The sequence below is a fragment of the Dryobates pubescens genome, chromosome 20 (assembly GCF_014839835.1).
Source record: "Dryobates pubescens isolate bDryPub1 chromosome 20, bDryPub1.pri, whole genome shotgun sequence".
Taxonomy (NCBI): Eukaryota; Metazoa; Chordata; class Aves; order Piciformes; family Picidae; genus Dryobates; species Dryobates pubescens.
Window position 1 is genome coordinate 858437 of NC_071631.1, and position 14882 is coordinate 873318.

The window sequence follows — 14882 nt, forward strand, 5'->3', positions numbered from 1 at the left end:
CCCTGGGGGACCACAGCGATGCCCCCTCTGCAGCACCGAACACAAAGGCACAGGGCGCTGGGTGCCAGCTGGGTGCCAGCGCCGGGTGATCAGCGCAGTCTGCTCCTGCCGACGAGGCTGCAGAGCTGGACGGAGCCATCCCAGCTTTGGGAAGCAGCAGGGAAAAGTCAAGGGAAGATGCTGCTGAGGTCTCCATCTCCTCCTTTTGAACCGCATGGCTGCCCCGGCCCCGGTCCTGGCGGCGGCCAGCCCCCGTTCCCCCGGGGAGCAGCTTCCCTCCTGCTCCGTGGGCTTGTTTGTTTGCTGCCTTTGCTGACGCGGCGCAGCCCTGCTGCCCTCCTGACTCATCCACGGCTTGGGGCACGGCACAGCTTGGGGCACGGCACAGCTCGGGGCACGGCATGGCCTGGCCGGATCCTCCACACTCACCGCTGCTGTGCCAGCCCTGCTGGAGCCCTCCTTGGCAGTGTGGTGAAGCACACCCACCCCCCCACACACACCCCCCGCCACGTCTGCTGGATGTAGAAGCGTTGGCACAGGCAGGCTGAGGGACCCATGCTGCCCCCCACACGTACCAGGATGGATGGCATGGGCATCCTGAGAGCCCCAAAGCCACTGTCTGTGCTCATGGGAGCCCCCCAGAATATCCTGCAGGATCAGAGGGAGTTTGGGGAGTGGTTTGAGGGTCTGGCTCAGGGACCAGGGTTGCTCCCTGCAGGGTGGTTTCTGCTCACCTCTGCCAGGATCTCCTTTTCTCCCTGCAGCTCCACCTGCCCCAGCACAGCAGCACGGGGGGGTCAGGTGGCCACAGCAGCCGCCAGCCTGCCCCCACCTCCGGCATGGATCCCTCGTTCCGGCAGGCCAAGGCCGGGGGCTTTGTCTCCAGCGCGGAGCTGAGCATGAAGCAGCCGGCGGCCGCTGCTCCGGGACCCGAGGGCCGCTCCCGATTCCAGAAGGTCTCTCTGGTGTCTCGGCGCCTGGAGAACACCGACGGCACACGGGGCCGGGAGGGGAGTCCCTCCCGCGTCTCCCTCCTGCTGCAGGCCTGGGAGAGGGAGATCGTGGAGAAGACAGCGACCGGTCCCAGCACCCCGGCACCCCGGGAACGCTGCTCGTCCTCCATCAGCCTCCTCCGGGACTTCACGGCGCACGGCCCCGTCTTCGCCCAGGTGTACTCCCCGGCGCAGAAGCCCCGGAGGCAGGATGAGAGGGGGAAGGTGGGGACCGCTGGTGGCGGTGATGGCGGTGACAGCAACCCCCCACCGGTGGGCACCTCCCAGGAGGTGCCTGTGCACAGGGAGAGCTACGTGCATGGCACCCTCCTCCCCACCCGACCCGCTGAGCGCCCCGCGGTGGGTCCTGGTGAGGGCCCCGGTGCACCCTGCACGGTCAAGCCTGGCTGTGCCCCTGCCCTGCCCAGAGCCAGGCACGTCACGGTGCTGCGGACGGGCAGGGACGCAGCTGGGACACAGTCGGGGGTGGTGGAGGGAAGGAAAGCCCAAAATGGGAAGCAGGATGCTGTCGGTGCCACGATGGCCCCACCACGGCGGGAGAGCCACGGGCAGGATGGCACCGAGAGCTCACCGGGCACCACAGAGGCCGCCGGGCTCGCGGCTGAGGGATGCCCTGGGGACAAACACTCACCGCAAGCCGAAGCTGAGCCACTGAATGCAACTCTGAGCGACGACGACAGGCCTGGGGACCCACAAACCAGCAGAACCAGCTCCCCACAGTGTCCCTCGGAGGACGCTGGCAGCCAGGCTGCAGCGGCTGGTGCGGGAGAGGGAGATGTGGCAGATGGGGATGGCACCGTTTCCACCACGCCGCTGAGGACAGAGAGCCCCCCCGGAGCCGACGGCACCCCTGAAGATCCCTCCTTGGATGCGAGCGGTGCTCCAGAGCCTTCATCCAAAGCACCAGCGCCTCCGACGGCTGAGGCTGAGCTGGGGAGTGAAACAACGGAGGAGCCCCAGGGCACAGCTCAACAGCTTGAGAACAGTCCAGAGCCCCCCTGTGAACCCCCAGCCCCTGACCCCCTGGCTGAGAGCCCTCCAGACGCAGCCGAGGAGGACCCTGAGCTGCTGGTGGATATGGAGATCTTCGTGGACACTCTGCGCAACATGGAGCCCTCGGAGATACGGAAAGCGCCCAAGACCCCGCGGCAGCCGCGGCCCTCCTCGCTGGGTCGCTGTGCTGCTCTGCCCCCCATCCAGGAGGACCGCGTGGCCCCCCGCGCCCCCATTTCCCTCCCCGAGGCTCTACGTGAGCTGCTGGAGCGGGGCCCGGTGGGGCAGCAGGAGGAGAGCCCCGAGGAGGAGATCGAGAACCCCTACCTGAGCCCCGAGGAGCGGGCGCTGGCTCGCCGGGGGCCTGGGGACAGCGCGGCCGGAGATGGCCGGGCGGAGGGCGGCTCGCTCCCGGGGACACTGAGGCAGGTGGGAGTGGAGGAAAATGCCACCGCGGTGGCCAGGGGCTTGGCAGACGGCAGTGTGCCCTTCCGGGGGAACGTCCTCAAGGGCATGGCGCTGCTCTCTCACTTCCTGGAGCACCGGCCGGGGGATGAGGGGAAGCCGCACTCCCGGCTGGACAAGAGTGTGCTCTACAGCCGCTTCGTCTGCCCCAGCACGGCCCCGCTCCAGCTGCCCGCCCGGGACGGGGCTGGCATGGGCTTGCCCATCCCTGGGGACTACAATGGGCTTGGTCCTGCTGACCAGCCTGGCCCTCAGACGGTCGCGCTGGAAGCCTCAAGTCCTGGTTGCATCACTCCTGCCCCCGAGGAGCCAGACTGCACCGTGGCCCCGTGTCCTGCTGGTGTCCTGGTGAGTGAATCCCGCAGCGTGGGCACCGAGAGCTAGTTCTGTCCTGGGCGTGCGGGGAGCTGGTGGGGGCTGAATCCTGGAGCGTCCTTCCCCTTCCCAGCACATGGCTTTGGTTTCCCATCAGAGAGGCCAGGAAAAGCCCTGGTGCAAAGGGAGGGTACTGGGATGGGTGACAGGAGGGTACTAAGGTGTGTGATGGAGGATATTGGCGTGGGTGGTGGAAGGGTGCTGGGATAGGCGATGGAAGGGTACCAGGGTAGGTGATGGGAGGGTACCAGGGTAGGTGATGGGAGGGTACCAGGGTAGGTGATGGGAGGGTACCAAGGTAGGTGATGGAAGGGTACCAGCGTAGGTGATGGGAGGGTATTGGGAAGACTGACAGGAGGGTACCAGGTCAAGTGATGGGAGGGAGCTACCATGGGCGATGGGAGGGTCCCGGGGCGGGTGACAGGAGTGTCCCGGGGCAGGCAGGGAGGCTGCTCCCCAGCGGTGCAGGAATGCTCGAGGTGTGGCTGCTCAGGGCACGGGGAGGGACCGGCAGACGCCAGCCGTGAGCCTGTGGCTGCAGCTCCTTGGGGCTGTGCAGAGATGGATGGTGCAGCTGATGTCCCTCCGTGCTCCTCACACGCCTGTCCCCTCGGGTGTTCACAGCAGGAGGACAAGGAGGGCGTCGAGAAGATCAACAGGAGACCTGGCAAGGTACAGAGAGCATGGTGGGGTCGGGCTGGGCTGGCTGGGGCGTGGGGTGGGATGGGACAGTAACCTCTCTCCTCTGTTCCACCCCCTCCCAGATCATTCTCTTCTCCGAGGCTGGCTTCGCTGGCCAGAAACGAGAGATCTGGGGGGACGTTCCCGATGCCACATCCTGGGAGCTCTCGCACACCATCTCCATCCGAGTCATCCGAGGAGGGTAGGGGGCAGCGGTGGGGCGAGAACGTGGAGGGAGGTTTCACCCGGGGCTCACGAACTCCCCACGCTGGGCTTGGTAGCCGAGTCCCAGCCTGGGGTTGAGGAGTGAGCGTCCTGCCGGTGCTAATTACCGCAGCTGCGATCAGGCAGGGCCGCAGCGGCGGCAGAAACGTCCCCACCCCTGCGCTGCCCCCGGGGCTCCCGACGGCTGCGGGGCTGTGGGGGAAAGCAGGAACTTGCCCCTCCCTGACTCTGCTGCCACCCCATGCCGACCCCAGGTGGGTGATGTACGAGAGGCCGCGGTTCCACGGGCGCAAGTGTGTGCTGGCCGAGGGGGACGTGGAGATCGACAACCCCTGGGCAGCCTACGGGCAGAGCGGGCAGCCCGCGGGCAGCAGACCCTTCCGCATCGGCTCCTTCAAGAGGGTGGTGCAGGTGAGCACAGGGACCCACCCCCAGCACCCCACTCACCCCACACGTCCCAGCACACCCAGCCCCACCCCTGTGCCCCCCCCCCTCCCCCCCCAGGATTACTGCACCCCCGAGATCAGCCTCTTCACCGGGGAGAACGGCACCGGTGCCAGGCTGCGCTTCACCGACTCGGCCGAGGACACTCGTGCCCAGGGCCAGGCGCTCGCTGCTGCCTCCATCATCGTCCACTCAGGCTTGTGAGTGGGACTGTGGGGCTGGGTGGGTGCCAGGTGGGCTCCAGTGTGGGCTGGAGGAGGGCAGGGAGTCCCCACCCCTGGAGGTGCTCAGGAAAGCTGTGGCCGTGGCGCTCCGGGACGTGGGTAGGTGCCCGGGGGGGGTCGGGTTGGTGGTTGGAGTGGATGGCCTCAGAGGGCTGTGCCAACCCAAACCCTTCTGTGACTCTGATTCTGGGAGGCTTTTCCCCTCTGCCCCAGGTGGTTGGTTTACTCCAAGCCTTTCTTCGACGACGATCCCTACGTGCTGGAGCCGGGGGGCTACCCCAATTTAAAGGCTTGGGGTGCTAAGGATCCATCCATCTGCTCCATGCACCCCATCAGGCTGGTGAGTGCTGTGCTGAGCTCACTGGGGTGCTGAGGCCATACCCAGCCCAGCAGGCAGCAGCCCCTCCCAGCAGGGTGCAAATGTGCCAAGCACAGCTCTCGGCAGGGCTCTTGGGGAGGGGATCGGCGGTGAAGGAAAACAATTAAATGAGACCCAAAAGAGCTTCTTCCAGAGGGAGAATGACCCCAAAAATACAGCTCAGGCTTTAAGGGGGGAAAGTGGATGTCCCTGTGCCGTCCCCTCCTGACACCGCAGCCTCACTGGGGCTCCTTCTCCTTCCAGGGCTGCCCTGTCGTGGAGAGACCTGGAGAGCCACAGGTGAGAGCTGGAGCAGTGCTAGGGCGGGCAGGGGGCTGGCACGGCCATGGGCACCTTGCTCCCCCTGCTGTGTCCCCAGGTGCTGATCTACGAGGCCGCAGGTTTCCAGGGCCGCAGCTTCACCATCAGCCGAGACCTCTACGACCTGAAGGGCTTGGCCGAGCCAGCGCTGGCCACGGTGGGCTCCCTGCATGTCCTGGGTGGCTGGTGAGTGGCGTGGGGTGGGCTGGAGAAGGCTGGGAAGGTGGTGGTCAGCCCTGGGTTAAAGGCTCAGGGGAGCTGCCCAGGGCTGTGGGCAGCTTGGGTGGCACCGGAGCGGCGTGGATGGTGTCCTCCAGAGGCCTCACTGCCCGTGTCTGCCTGTGCCACAGCTGGGTTGGCTACGAGAAGGAAGGCTTCCGTGGCCACCAGTACCTGCTGGAGGAAGGGCAGTACCAGGACTGGAGGCAGTGGGGTGGCTACGGCGAGGAGCTGGTGTCCCTACGGCTGATACGGACGGTGAGGGCAGGGGTGGTGCCACCGCTTGGGGAGGAACCAATGTGGGCAGGGAGAGCCAGCCCCCCGGGGCCCATCCCCCAAAGGCAGCCCTCCCTTCCCTCCCTCCCCTCCCAAGCTCATCACATGCAGAGCCCTAGGTGCTCAGCGCTGCCCCCAGCCTCCCTGGGGTCCCTGAGGCCAGGCAGCGAGCACCTGGCCTGCAGCCCCTTCCCCTCACCGGACCGAGGGGCTGGGGCTGGGGGCTCCTTCTCCCCACAGGACTTCTCCGACCCAGCACTGGTCCTCTTCGAGGCCATGGACTTCGAGGAGGGGCCGAGCGTGGAGCTGAGCGAGGCGCTGCCGGACACGCGGCTGGCAGGATACGGCACTGCCACCCACTCCATCCACGTGCTGAGCGGCGTGTGAGTGCGGGCAGGGGGCTGGGGGCGGGCAGGGGGGGCAGGGGCTGAGCCTCCCCCCACCTTCTGCCGGCAGGTGGGTGGCCTACGAGGGCACCAACTTCTCCGGCGAGCAGTACGTGCTGGAGAAGGGAGTGTACCGCAGCTGCGAGGACTGGGGCGCCACCGACTGCCGCATCGCCTCGGTGCAGCCCATCCTGCAGGTGAGCGCATCCTGCGCCCCCGGCACTCTGCGCCCAGCACCCCCTGCGCCCCCCACCCCCTGCACACCGCTCAAGGGCTGGGGGGGTGCCAGGCATCAGCAAGACACCAACCAGCTCCCCTCTGTCTGCTTCCAGGTCGGGGAACACAACCTCCACTTCGTCTCCAAGGTCAGGGGGGGTGGCTGGGGAGGGGATGTGCCCCCCTGGGGGCACAGAGCCCTGCAGGGTGGGGGTAATGCTTTGCTGCCCTCACCCAGCCCCTCTGCTCCTCCTCCCCAGATCTTGCTCTTCTCAGAGCCTGACTTCATGGGGGACCACATTGCCTTCGAGGAGGACCAGGCTGTGCTGCCCGACACCTTCATCCCACGCTCCTGCAGGGTCCATGGGGGCAGGTAGGGTGCCCTGGGGCCTTGCTGCCTGCAGCTAGGGACAGGGACAGCAACCTGGCTGGCAGCCCCACAGGCATTACCCATGGGGGCTGCCCAGGAGGGTGGGCAGGACGGAGGGGTGCCGGCGGGCCAGGGGAGGGACGGATGCCCACCACGGTGCCACCTGGTGCTGCCCCCTGCCAGCTGGATCCTGTGTGACGGGGAGGCCTTCGCGGGGGAGCAGCACGTGCTGTCCGAGGGCGAGTACCCCACGCTCAGCGCCATGGGCTGCCTCTCCTCCACCGCCATCCTCTCCCTGAAGAAGGTCCCAGTGGTGAGCCCCAGACCCTTCCTTCCCTTCCCACCAGCGCCAGGGGCCGTTCTGCACCCACGGGTGCTTGCTCCTTCTGCTTGCCCCGCCTCACACCTCGTCTCTGCCCCCACCCCACAGTTTTTCTCCGAGCCCTCCATCTTCCTGCACGGCCTGGAGTGCTTTGAGGGGAAGGAGATTGAGCTGAACGCGGAGGTGCGGAGCCTGCAGGCGGAAGGCTTCAACAACCACGTGCTGTCCGTGCGCGTCAAGGGGGGCATGTGAGTGACCCCCGGCCCTGCCCAGCCCCGCCCCATGGTGGGAGCCATCTGCTCACCAAGGGGTTGCTGAGTCCTGCCCACCCCATCCCACCCCCTCCCTTTCATCCCACCCCATCCCATCCCACCTGACCCCATCCCCTCCCCTCCTCCCCTCCCCAGCTGGGTGCTGTGTGAGCACAGTGACTTCCGTGGGCGGCAGTGGCTGCTGGACTGCACCGAGATCACCAACTGGCTGACCTACAGTGGCCTCCAGCACGTGGGCTCCCTCTACCCCATCCGCCAGGTGGGTGCTGCCCTGGCGTGGGACAAGGTGCTGGCACCCAGCAGGCTGAACCCCAAAACCCTGGAGCAGGAGGCTCTCATGGACCTAAAGAGCTGCCAGGGGTCATGGCTGGGGGGAGGATGCGGCCCCGGCTCTGGGCATGGCCTGCAGAGCAGCAGAACCCTGCTGCCAGCCCTGGCCCGTGGGAGGTGCCACCAGCCCAGTACCAGACCCCTCCAGATCCCTGTCCCCAGCCCTGGGAGTGGCTGCCTCAGGGTGAAGCACTCCCCATGGGCAGGCACCTTGTGAACCATCCCTGTGGGCAGAGCCACGCCTGTGTCTGTGCCAGCTGTCAGAGACAGGCCAGAGCCCTGGGGAGAGGCAGGGACCTCCTGGGGGACAGAAGGAGAACCCTCTGGGCAGCCACCTGAAGGGACTAGGGTCCTCCTTTCCCAGAGCCAGGAGCTGGGGGTGCAGGCAGGAGGGCATCCCGGTGCCAGAGCAGTGGTTTGTGTTCACAGAGAAGGATCTACTTCCGCGTCAGGAGCAGGGAGCTGGAGCTCTACCTCTTGGTGCCTGATGATGTGGAGGACATGAAGGCAGGCCGGGTGGTGGTCTCCAGCCTGAGCGAGCAGATCAGCTCCATCTGGTACTACGAGGATGGACTGATCAAAAACCAGGTCAGGGCTCCAGCCAGAGCCTCAGAGGGGACCTGGGGAGCCCTCAGCAGGACTCCTGCTGGGTACTCCCCACCCCAGAGCAAACCTCAGGGTTTATAATAACCTGTCCCAGCACCTGACCTCAGCCTTGTCCCCAAAGATCAGTTGATTCTCTCCTCCCCAAGTCTGCCCTGGAGAGCTGAAGGCCTCTCTGGCTTCCATGGGGGCTGTTTTGTCACCCTAATCCTCCCCACCCCTCACTCAGGGCTTCTCCTGCTCATCCCACGTCCCAGCCCAGGACCAGCTGCATTTACAGGGAAACCTCTCTGAGCCTCTGTGCTGGGCAGAGGCAATGGCAAGGAGCAGGCTGACCTGGGCACCGCTGCTGCTTGCAGGTGGCCCCCACCATGAGCCTGCAGGTCATTGGCCCAGCTGGGAAGGGCGCCAAGGCTGTGCTGTGGTCTGAGACCCGGATGCCAAGGCAGACCTGGAGCATCGACTCCCAGGGACGGATCCACAGCCAGATGTTCGAGGACATGATCCTTGATGTGAAGGGTGAGGCCTCAGCTGCAGCACAGGGGCTGCTTGGCTGCGGGTGGGGGCACTCAGCACCGCCAGGAGTGCCCTCCTGAAACCCTCCCTTGGCAGGTGGCCGATCCTACGACCGGGACCATGCCATCGTCTGGGACATGGCTGAGGAGAGACCCACGCAGATCTGGGACATCCAGGTGCTATGAGGGGTTGGTGTACAGCTCTCATGCCCAGAAGTGCCACAGGGCAGGATGGGGACACCCTGGCAGCACCCCTGCACTGAGGTGGGAGGCTTTGTACTCCGCACATGCTGCACCCCAAGCACTCTCAGCCCTGGCTGCTGTGTGCGAGCCCTCCAGCCTCGCCCTCACGAGAGGAAGGATCTCACCTCCCTCCCGGGGAGCCCTGTGTGTAGCTCACAAAGGACCCCACAGACACAACCAGCGTGGGACCCTCCAGAGAGTGGCTGAGCCCCCTCCCTACCGAGCCCCCTCCCCACCAGCTTGCCCCTCTGACTGTATTTATGGAGGTGTGTAAGATACAGCCCTGCTCAGCTGGGCCAGCTCTGTGTGCTCTGAGTGCTTGGTGTCCTTGTCCTTGCAATGGCCACAGCCTGGCAGCCCCCACCCCGGGGAGCTGCCTCCCACCCCAGCTCCTTGCCCCCCTCCAAGCCCTGCAGCAAAGGGCCCAATCCTGTTCCCAGGACTGGTGCTCAGTGCCCTCTAGTGCCTGGCCATTGCTATCCGGGGCAAGCTGCGGCGGCTGCCCCTCCTTTAGCAGAGGGGTTGGACTGGATGACCTCCAGAGGTCCCTTCGGACCCCCACCACGCTGGGCACCTGCACCCGAGGAGCCACGCAAGGAGGATGCTGCCTCCCAGTACAACCTCAGCTGGGCTTCCAGCGCTTGGAAACCACCGCGGATCATCCAAACGCACCGGGGCCGCCCCGCTCGGTGCGTAGGGACCGAGCTGAGCAGACAAATCCCCCCCCTCCCGCCGGGGGCTGCTGCTGCTGCTACGCCTACGCCTACGCCGCCGCCGCCGCCGCCGCCGCCGCCGCCGCCGCCGCCGCCGCCGCCGCCGCCGCCGCCGCCGCCGCCGCCGCCGCCGCCGCCGCCGCCGCCGCCGCCGCCGCCGCCGCCGCCGCCGCCGCCGCCGCCGCCGCCGCCGCCGCCGCCGCCGCCGCCGCCCCTCCTTGCGTCCCGCCGCTGACCGGCAGCAGCTGCCAACCTCTCCCACCCTTATATACCCCCTGCCGGGCCCTGATTGGCTAGCGGCAGGCAGTTTGGCAGCGCCTGATTGGTTAGGAGTGGAAGCCCCTGACGTGCGATTGGCCTGAGGGGGGCGCTGGAGCGCGGTCCAGGCTCGGGCTGCGGGGCCGGGGACACCTCCCGGGCTCTACAGAGCGCTTTGGGGGAGCCAGGTCGCAGGGCTCCAGCGGCAGCGGGGGGTCGAAGCCCCCGGCGGGTGGGGGGATCTCCGTTACCGACCCTTGCCCCCCGGTAGCCCCACAGCGGAGCCGGAGCCGGAGCCAGCCAGCAGCCTCTAGGGCAGCGCTTTTATTTCTCAGGCGCGGCGCAGGGCCAGGGTTGGGGTTTGATTTGCAGGGAGGGGAGCGGTGGCGTTGGGCTGGCTGGGCCTCTGTGCTGCGAGGATCCGCGGAGGTGCAGGGGGTGCCACCCTGGGGAGGGTCGTCTTGGGGGGGGCAAGGTGAGGTGCATGGTGTCCCCCTCCGGGTCAGTGGCGCAGGAAGAAAGGCAGAGCCAGCCCCAGGGCGAGGGAGAGCAGCGGGGGGCTGCTGCAGGCCGGGCTCATGCTGCTGACAGGGACTTTGGCAGTCGGAGCACGGGTGCTCTGCTGGGCCTCCTCCTGGCCTTTCCCCGTGTCCGCCTGGCCGAGGGACTGGAAAAGAAGAGAGTCAAAACGCTGCTCCAAAGCCGAGCAGAGGGCAGCACGGGGCAGAAACGCCCCGGAGAGCCCTTGCCCGGCAGCCCTGGCGGGCAGAAAGGAGCCAGGGCAGCCCGGTGCTCACACGGCACCTCCCCGGGCAGGCACACGGGGGCTGCTGGCCTCGGGCAGCCCTCAGCCCTGGCTGGGGGTTTTCCCCAGAGAGGAAGCCGGGCAAGCTCTGCCTCCTCTCGCTGCCCTGCTTCGGGGCAGAGGCGTTCAGCAATCTGTTTGGCAAAACGGAAGCTGGGGGAGGGGCTCTGCCCCTCGAACCACTGCAGGGGGGGACCATGAGGACCTGGGGTGCAGGAGCAGAGCTGGGAAATGCCCCCCCTGGAAGGGAGGGAGAGGAGGAGGGGCCCCTGTGCCCCAGCAGCGCAGGCTGTCGCAAGCAGGGAGGTTGCACACAGGGGATGATGATTGCAGGGCAGGTTCCTTCTGTCTCTGAAGAGACCTCCAAGGGAAGGTGTGGGCATCCCTCCTGCCCTGCCTGTGCAGGGTACCTGGCACAAGCAGCTGTGTGTGATGCCCACAGCAGGGATCACAGCCACAAGGGTCGCTGGAGAAGGGACAGCATTTGCCCCTGTGCACTGCCCCCCACGCTGCTTCACACCATTCCTCAGGTCCCTCTGGAGCTGGGACAAGGCCAGGGACTGGGTCCCAGCACCCAGCTCTGCCCCTCTCAATCACTCTTGTGCTGTGAGGGCCTTGGGCTGGTTTGCCTGGACACAGAGTGGGACTCCCGAAGGCATAACTGCACCCTGGGGAGCCTGCAGTGGGTCACAGCTGCCTGGAGTTTGTGTGAGACATCAGCACAGACAAATCTGGCCCCGTTATCAACGTGCTGCAGGCACAAAAATCATCCCAACAGCTGCTCCAAGGAGCAGCAACCTCCCCAAAAGCACCAGGACCTTCATCCCTCCCACAACACAGCCAAGGCCACCAGCACAGCACAAGCACCCCCACAGAGCCTCCCTGCAGGAAGGAAAACAACAGTGGGAAGGGACAGGAGGAAACCAGGCAGCTGTGCACCCACCTGTGTGCACCCACCCAGCGTCCCCACAGCTGAGCCCAGCACCTCTGGGGGCCCTGCAGCCATGCTTGGTGTCCCCACACCAAAGGAGAGGCTGCAAGGTGGGGTGGAGAGCTAAGAGCAGAGAAGGTTCTGGATAGAAGCAATGGTCTTAAGGCAAGGGGGTTGGTCTTGTCTCCTTACTAACAAGTGAAAGGAGCAGAGGAAATGGCCTCAAGCTGCCCAAGGGGAGGGTTAGGTTGGCTATTAGAAGCAAGTTCTTCACTGAAAGGGTTCTCCAAGCCTGGCCCAGGCTGCCCAGGGAGGAGGCTCAGTCCCCATCCCTGGAGGTGTCTCAAAGAGGCAGAGCCATGGCTTAGCCCCAGCGTTGGTGGAGCTAGAGAATGGTTGGGCACAATGGCCTTGAAGGTCTTTTCCAACCCAAACAAACGATTCTCTGATTCAGTTTGGACCTTAGAGGCCACAGCCAGCCGAGGCTAAAGCCAAACAACATCATCAGGTGAAGCAAAAAGCCAAAGGCTGCGGTTCCCAGCTGCAGGTCAGCAGGAATCCTCCCACCAGTTGAACCCAGCCCTGGCTGCCAACACACCCAGGGGACAGAGGTGGCTGGGACCCTCCCCAGGCTTCACAGGGCCCCATGCTGTGGGGTTTGTCTTACCACACAGAGGATGAGCAGGGCGAGCAGGAGGGGCTGCATGCTTGGGGCTCAGCTCTCAGCGCGTCCTGAGACTTCCTCTGCTGGCAGCGAGCGCGGCAGGAGGCTTTAAGCAGCCCGGTGGCCCTGCCTCACCAGTCACACCTCCCTCCCTGCACAGGCCTGGGGAAGTCACTGCTGAGGGCAGTTTTGGGGAAGTGGCTGCTGATGCTGTGAGCTAGAAGATGCAAGACACAGCTTGGAGGAGCTCCACGTGGGGATGATGCTCTACAGCCTTTCCAGCCTTGCTTTTCCATCACCTGGCACAAGAGCAGCTCCTGCTCCCTGGGCAGAGGCAGCAAGCTCCCTGCCCTGCCTTTTCCCACCTCACTAAAGACCCTTCCACACAACACAGCCCTCCCAGCCTTGCTTTTCCATCACCCAGCACAGCAGCAGCTCCTCTTCCCTGTCTCCAGCAAAGCCAGCGAGCTCCTTGCTCTTCCTTTCCCACCAGCATGAACCACACCAGGCTGAGCTCTACTTCACCTTCTCCTGTGCCCCACAACCACAAAGGGTTAACCCCCACCACATTCACTGGGAGGGTTTGCAAATCAAGGCCAACACTTCAACAAGGGCACCACATAACAAACCATCCCTGCAGCTCGGGGCAGAAGCTGGGACCAAGCCATCCCTCTGAGTTTCAGTTACACACCTGGGGTAGGCTCTTCCAGATAATGGATCAGGGAAACCCTTCCAGCTGCCCAGGATCTGCCTCCTCACAGCAGATCTGAGCTCCTCACCCACTCACCTGCAGCTGCAGGGCACAGAGATCTGCTTATCTCAAAGCCACTTTGAAAGGGGTGAAGCTACTGCAAGGCAGGGAGCACACACACCTGCTGTCTGCTTTTGTGGTGGTGAAGTGCATCACAGCACAGCCTGCAGCTGAGGGCTCCTCCGCAGCAAAGCTTCACCACATTTCGTTGATTTCTGCACCTCATGGAAGTGTCAAAATGAAAGTCTCTGAGGGACAGCAAACATCCCATAAAAGGTGCTAAAAATCAGCCTCTGTTCCGCTCCTCTCTGACTGGCGAGGCCAAGGGCCCCGGAGAGCTGAGGAGAGTGGTGGTGGTGGGTGGGAGGTCCAGGGAAGGGTCTCTGGATGGCAGGGAGTGCTGAGTGGAGTTACTGCAACCAAAACAGAAATGGGCAGATTCAGATTGGATGTTAGGAGGAGGCTCTTCATCAGGAGGGTGGTGAGAGACTGGCACAGGTTGCCCAGGGAGGTGGTGGAAGCCTCATCCCTGGAGGTTTTGAAGGCCAGGCTGGATGTGGCTGTGAGCAACCTGCTGTAGTGTGAGGTGTCCCTGGCCATGGCAGGGGGGTGGAACTGGCTGAGCCTTGAGATCCCTTCCAACACCGACAATTCTGTGAGTGTCTGAGCTCGGAGCATCAGGGAGCAAAGAGTGCTGGGGTGAGGGGGAGCATCAGGGAGCAAACAGTGCTGGGGTGAGGGGGAGCATTGCTAGACAAAAGCAGCAGCTGAGGCCACCAGCAACAGTGTGTGGTCAGACTGGACCTGCTCCAGCCCCTCAATGTCCTTCCTAGGGCGAGGAGCCCAGGCCGGAGCGCAGTGTCTGAGGTGTGGCCTCACCAGCGCCCAGCACAGGGGACAATCCCTGCCCCGCTCCTGCTGCCCGCACCACGGCTGATCCATGCCGGGGTGCTGCTGGCCGCCTCGTGTGCAGCCACGGCCGCCCCCCAGCCCCAGCTCCATCTGCGGCCACCCAGCGGCCGCGGGGCTGCCGCGGGCCGAGCGCAGGCCCCGCCCCGCGGCCTCGCCCAGCGGCCCGGCCCGGGGCCCCTCCCTGGGCCGCGCGGCCCCGCCGCGGTGCACGCCGGGATCCGTAGTCCCGCGCTCCCCACGTGGCCAGGGCCGAGCCAATCGCAGCGCCGCTCGTCGCCATGGCAACCGCCCGTCAACAAGATGGCGGCGCGCTGAGCGCGGGTGAGTGCTGCGGCGGCACCGGGGGACCCCCTGCGGCCGGGGACCCCCCCAACAGCGTGAGGGACGCCCCCACACACGGCCTTCCCCCCCCCCCCAGCACAGGCCGGGGTGGCCCCCGGCGCTGCCACCCACGTCGGGTCCCCCCAGCGCCCGCAGGCGGGCTGCCCCGTGCCGGGTAACCGCCGGTGCGCGGAGCCCCTTCGCCAGCGCTCCCTCAAGCAGCTGATGGCTGCCGGCCTGCTGGAGACCCGCACGGCTGTGACCGGCTGAGAAACAACCCCAGCGCGAAGGAAACTCCCCAGATCCCCTACCTGCTGCGGTTCCTGGCTGGCAGCGGCCGCCAGCAGCAGCCAGGGCTCCGGGTCAGTCGCAGCCCACAGGGTCCTCTGGCGTTAGAGCTCCGTCAGCTTGGAGCAGAGAACTGATCTCTGTAGCTGCAATGGCACCGCAAGCATCACCTGCCCTGGCACAGAGGGCACCCCTGCACCTTGCTCACCCGAATCCCACCCCCTCTGCTCCCAGGCAGCAGATCGTGGCTGAAGGGTTTGAACTGCTGCAAGCTGTGGGTGTAGGAACTGAGGTGGACTGAGGAGGACAGCTGACAGTTTGAGAGCCTTTGGGGCCAGCATTCTATCAAATTTGCCCATCAAGCAAACCCTCCCAACCTTAATGGACT

General features: G+C 65.7%; 1 protein-coding gene across 1 annotated transcript; it reads left to right on the forward strand.

Moving 5' to 3' along the window:
* The first annotated feature begins 839 nt into the window (after positions 1 to 839).
* Positions 840 to 8841, forward strand: CRYBG2 (crystallin beta-gamma domain containing 2). Its single transcript, XM_054170902.1, has 19 exons — positions 840 to 2819; positions 3474 to 3518; positions 3611 to 3729; positions 4007 to 4163; positions 4257 to 4396; positions 4634 to 4760; positions 5043 to 5078; positions 5158 to 5285; positions 5450 to 5576; positions 5835 to 5977; positions 6051 to 6177; positions 6313 to 6345; positions 6457 to 6569; positions 6750 to 6879; positions 6997 to 7136; positions 7296 to 7419; positions 7920 to 8078; positions 8453 to 8612; positions 8706 to 8841. The coding sequence occupies exons 1-19, from the start codon at positions 840 to 842 to the stop codon at positions 8792 to 8794; spliced, it is 4077 nt and encodes a 1358-aa protein (XP_054026877.1). The 3' UTR covers positions 8795 to 8841.
* Positions 8842 to 14882: the final 6041 nt, after the last annotated feature.